Genomic DNA, 4,732 nt, shown 5'->3' with positions numbered 1-4,732 from the left:
CTGTGTTGTACAGATTTATTGTGCAGCCCCCAGGCTGGGAGCTCAGTTCTCCTTCTCCTGCACAGTCTTGGTGCCCCGCAGCCGGCCCGTGCGGCGCGCGGCGATCAGCCCCACCTTGCGTCCCGCCGGAGCGTCCCTGCGGATGGTCGAGGGCTTCCCGATGTGCTGGTGGTTGCCTCCTCCGAAGGGATGCTCCACAGGCTGCCCAGGGGGGAAGCAAGACAGCAATGTAACCACAGAAACTGGTGCTCCACAGAAATCAACAGGTTCAAGGGGATAAAGAAGTAACTACTTCACTTTTCACGTGGTGCAGTCACCATCGAGTGTTGCTAACTCACCCCGTGGCTGCACATTTATCTGGGAAGTTTCCCTCCCAGACACATGCCAGGCTCCTCCCAATATCCCACAAATCTTCCCTGAACGGTCAGAGGGGACAGGGATGACTGCAGCCAGACTCACGTTCATGGCCACACCACGGACACGTGGCCAGCAGTTCCTCTTGGCCTTGTACTTGTGGTAGGCACGGCCGGCCTTCAGGATGGGCTTGTCAATACGGCCTCCACCAGCCACGATTCCTGCAGGGAAGGGCAGGAACGGTCACACACCAGCACCAGGGAAAGCCAGCACCAACAGTGACATCAGAGCTGAGCTACAGCCTTCTTTCTGATCCACTACACACAGATTGAGCTCTCTTTCTAAAGCACTGCCACTTTTATTGCAATGATTTCCTGAACATTAAGCTTTTGAAGTGAAGTATGAATTGAAAGAGCTCAGGGGACTGTGAAGAACTTTGAGGTCAGATGCCTACTTGTTTCATGATTTACTGAGTCAATTTTACTGGATTAACACTCCAGATTACTCACTTTGGTGTCTTCCCTGCAGAGGCAGGCAAGTATCACCAGCAGCCATCTCAGCTGTCAGGTGCACAACAAACCTGGTGCAGCCTCTGCTTCTTGGCAGTGGTTTTGTCATTCCCTGTCAGACCTCCCAGAACACTCCACCCACTGGACATCACCAGCAGGCTCCTTCAGTGCACCAGAAGCAGGAAATCAAAATGCCATTTCCCATCTAAGTCCTTCCCCAAGAACTGCAGATTTTACAGGCTGAACAGTTCCTGAGGACAATGAGCATCTACTTTTCTGTCCTCTCACTAAGTCAAACCTCCAAATTTAGGTTAGCAACAATCAAAAGTAATGCAGGTGTAAAATACAAGCCAGGCACCTGAGCACAGACTGTCCAGCCTGCACATGACACTATTTTCAAGGTGGTTATTGAAAGTGGGACGTTGTTGGGAAGATTCAGTGACAATCACCCAGCGACAAGTTCACAGTGATTGCTCCTTACCCACAACAGCTCTGTTTGCAGAAGAAATGACTTTCTTGGAGCCTGAGGGCAGCTTCACTCTGGTTTTCTTGGTCTCGGGGTTGTGGGAGATGACGGTGGCGTAGTTCCCGGAGGCACGCGCCAGCTTCCCGCGGTCACCCGGCTTCTCCTCCAGGCAGCACACGATGGTGCCCTCGGGCATGGTGCCCACGGGCAGGACATTCCCGATGTTCAGCTGGGCTGCAGAGGCAAGAGAGCAGCCACAGCTTCATTGGGGGCCCTGGGCTGGGGTTACAGCCTTGCTGAACACAGGAGGGCTGCGGCAGCAGGGTCCCGCACACTGGCAGCCTGAACTCCAGGAGCTGGGACATCCTGCCTGGCCCAGCCCAAACCCCAGCTCAGCTCTGCCCCAGCCCAGCCCAGCCCACCTTTCTTGCCGCAGTAGACGAACTGGCCGGTGTGGATGCCCTCGGCGGCGATGAAGAGCTCCGTGCGCTTCTTGAAGCGGTATGGGTCGCGGAAAGCGATCTTGGCCAGCGGCGCGCCCCGCCCGGGGTCGTGGATGATGTCCTGTGGGAATGCAGAGCTGCTCTAGGGCAGGACACGGCCCCTGCCTCCCTGTGAGGGTGGGAGGCCCTGGCACAGGCTGCCCCATCCCTGGAAGTGTTCACAGCCAGGCTGAGTGGGGCTTGGAGCAAGCTGGGATAGTGGAAGGTGTCCCTGCCCATGGCAAGGGACTGGACCTGGATGAGCTTTAAGGTCCCTTCCAGCCCAAATCATTCACTGATCACAGGACAATGCCTGGGTAAGTGTGCTGCTTGGAGCTAATCCTGTCTGAACAGTTCTATTCCTGACATTCTGCAGGAATCCAGTCTCTCCCTATAAGAAATCCACTTTCACTTTGCACAACCACCTTTGGGCAGCACAGAGCTGGGCACAGGCAGAGACTTCTCCCTGTGTTTCCTTGGGATTGCAGCATTTCTAACAATCTGCTAAAACAAAGTTTCTGAAGCTCCTAAATAAGGAAGCACAACTTGTTTCTTTTACACTTGAAAAAAACACGTGCATTCTGTTCCTGATGCACACTGGGATTAAAACACCCAACCATGCATTTACAGACTACAGACAAGTGACTCTGACACATCTGTAAGATGTGTTTGTTTTTTAGGACAGCTCACAAACTGTTGGTGTCCACTGCTGACGTTTTTTCAGCCCTGTTGGCCAAATCCCCTGTGTAGGACCAAGTTCAAGCCAAACATTACTACCCATCTTCTACCATCACTGCAGTTAAGTGAAGATGAAGAAAATTCTCTCTACAACTGAACATGACCAGGCTGTAAAACGCTGACGAACTGCTCAGAGCACCTGGACAGTAGAACTGCTGGCACTCCACAGTCCCTGACACCCCAAAAAAGTCCATGCAGCACCCCTGAACCAGCACACCCCAAATTTGAACCACTAGCACACCCCAAATTTGAACCACTAGCACACCCCAAATACAGGTACTGCCTTGCTCCTACTGTTCAAGACTAAAATTATGGATATCACTTGGCATTTACAAATATTTGATTTTTTTAAAAAATTAACTACATGGGAAACTTCCCAGCCACGTTTCCCGAGGCACAGGGAATTCCTAGGCAACATAAAACCACGGTGGTACTGCTACTCTTAGCAAAGCTCCAGCAAAAACCCCACTGCTGACCAAGGGTGCCCCCTCTGCTGAGATCTTCTCACAAACCTACAAGAGTTTAACTTTGCACGGAATATGATCTATTTAAGAGCAGAGAACCCCGGATCGGGACCAGACGGGATAAGGCCCAGCCACAGGGCCGCGGGCAGCGCTGGCAGGGCAGGGGGAGTGAGGCTCGGGCCCAGGGACGCGGTGCCCAAAGCCCCCGAGCAGCGGAGCCGGGCCCGCCCGTACCTTGACGATGCCCTTGATGTATCCGTGCCGCTCGGCGAAGTCCACGGCGCGGAGCTTGGCCGGGCCCTTCCTGTGCTTCACGTGGGCGCGGAACACGGAGCCCGCGCCTTTCCTCTGCCCGCGGATGACGCGGCCCATGGCGCCCTGCGGGGACACGGGGACAGCTCAGCGACACCCCCGGCACGCTCAGCGGCATCCCATCCCTTCTCCATCCTCGCCCTGCCCCTTCCCGCGGCCGCCCGGGCGCGGATGGCGGTGGATCCGGATCGGGATCGCGGCCGCCCCGCTCCTACCTCACTCCGGCCTCCCGGGGAAAGAAGGAAGGGCTGACGTCACGGGCGCGCCGAGACCCTTCCGGCGCGGTGACGTCACGCGGGAAGGGGCGGAGCTCCGGCGTTCCCTCATCTCCTCCGGGCCCGGGGCAGCGGGAGAGCCCCGGGGTAGAGCGGGCAGGGACCGCGGGCTCCTCCCGGGAGCGGCCACGGACAGACGGGAGCGCTCCGGGATCCCGACAGGAACGGTCAGGCGCTGCGAGGGGCCGCAGTTCGGGTGCGGCCGTGCAATGCAAGTCAGCACATTTACCGCGCAAAGGAAAACTAAAGCGACGCGCGCGGAGTTGTCCCGGTTCCCACAGCGTGATTTTACAGCGTTAAAAGCAGCGGCAAACAAAGCCCAGTCTGAAACGCTCCAGCACGCGTTTCGGTGGATAATATAAACAAAACCTGTAGATCATGTGTATATAAGTAGAAAATAGATAATAAAAAATACTCCTTAGCAGTGATTGCTGTCTCCGAGCAGCGTGGTTGGTTCCACGGGAGGCCCCGCGGTGGCCGGGGCTGTTCCCAGCAGTGCCCGTCCCGGGTGTGAAAAACGCCAGTCACTTGTTTTTAAAATTTTAAAAGCTTAATAGTAATAAAATGGTTATAAAAACAGTAATCTAATTAGAGTAATAAAAATCTGAACAATTTGGATTAGGACAATACGAGACAATAGAAACGAAGAGTTACGGACAGTCCGGGTATCTCTTTCTGGGCAAAATAAGCCTGGAAAAGGACACACATTAGCAGAGGATTAACCTTTAAAAGCACCAGCCTGTTGTATATTTATACACCTCATACATGATGCATAAATTCCATTCAAATACAGGATTCTGTCTGGTCAGTGTCAACTTCTTCCTCTGAATCCTGACGGCATCTTCAGGGCTGAGCAAGGTGAGAAGAACTCGATAAGAGGGCAATAAATTCTTTTTTCTCCGCAAGATTTAGGTGTCCTGTGGCTGCTATCTCGCTGCGCTAGTCCTCTCTTTAAAAAAGTACCTTACATAGCATAGTTTCTATTTTAACATTTTGTTATAACCTAAAACTATATTTAACACACTACTTAAGAGAATTAATACAGCATTACTTTCTAACACAACACATATAATATTCATTTTAATATTTGCCAAAAGCCAATCATAAAATACGCATTTTTCACACCAGTGCA

At 53.2% G+C, this 4,732-nt stretch overlaps 1 protein-coding gene across 1 annotated transcript; it reads right to left on the bottom strand.

Moving 5' to 3' along the window:
- On the bottom strand, positions 1 to 3,609 carry RPL8 (ribosomal protein L8). The gene is made up of 6 exons (XM_030951610.1): positions 3,541 to 3,609; positions 3,248 to 3,391; positions 1,752 to 1,893; positions 1,345 to 1,563; positions 460 to 575; positions 1 to 201 (listed from the first exon to the last, which is right to left on the bottom strand). Exons 2-6 carry the CDS (start codon positions 3,383 to 3,385, stop codon positions 43 to 45), a joined length of 774 nt encoding a protein of 257 aa, XP_030807470.1. The 5' UTR covers positions 3,386 to 3,391; positions 3,541 to 3,609; the 3' UTR covers positions 1 to 42.
- Between the last annotated feature and the right edge of the window lie 1,123 nt (positions 3,610 to 4,732).

Source organism: Camarhynchus parvulus, chromosome 1 (assembly GCF_901933205.1).
Source record: "Camarhynchus parvulus chromosome 1, STF_HiC, whole genome shotgun sequence".
Lineage (NCBI taxonomy): Eukaryota > Metazoa > Chordata > Aves > Passeriformes > Thraupidae > Camarhynchus > Camarhynchus parvulus.
Note: the sequence above shows the minus strand (reverse complement) of the source record. Positions and strands in the feature narration are given on the sequence as shown.

Excerpts from the sequence above, each read along its gene's own strand:
- RPL8 (XM_030951610.1), bottom strand. The coding sequence starts at position 3,385 with ATGGGCCGCGTCATCCGCGGGCAGAGGAAAGGCGCGGGCTCCGTGTTC. Across the intron at positions 1,564-1,751 it reads CGTCTACTGCGGCAAGAAAG|CCCAGCTGAACATCGGGAAT; the intron begins GTGGGCTGGGCT and ends TTGCCTCTGCAG. Across the intron at positions 202-459 it reads TCCGTGGTGTGGCCATGAAC|CCTGTGGAGCATCCCTTCGG; the intron begins GTGAGTCTGGCT and ends CCCCCTGGGCAG.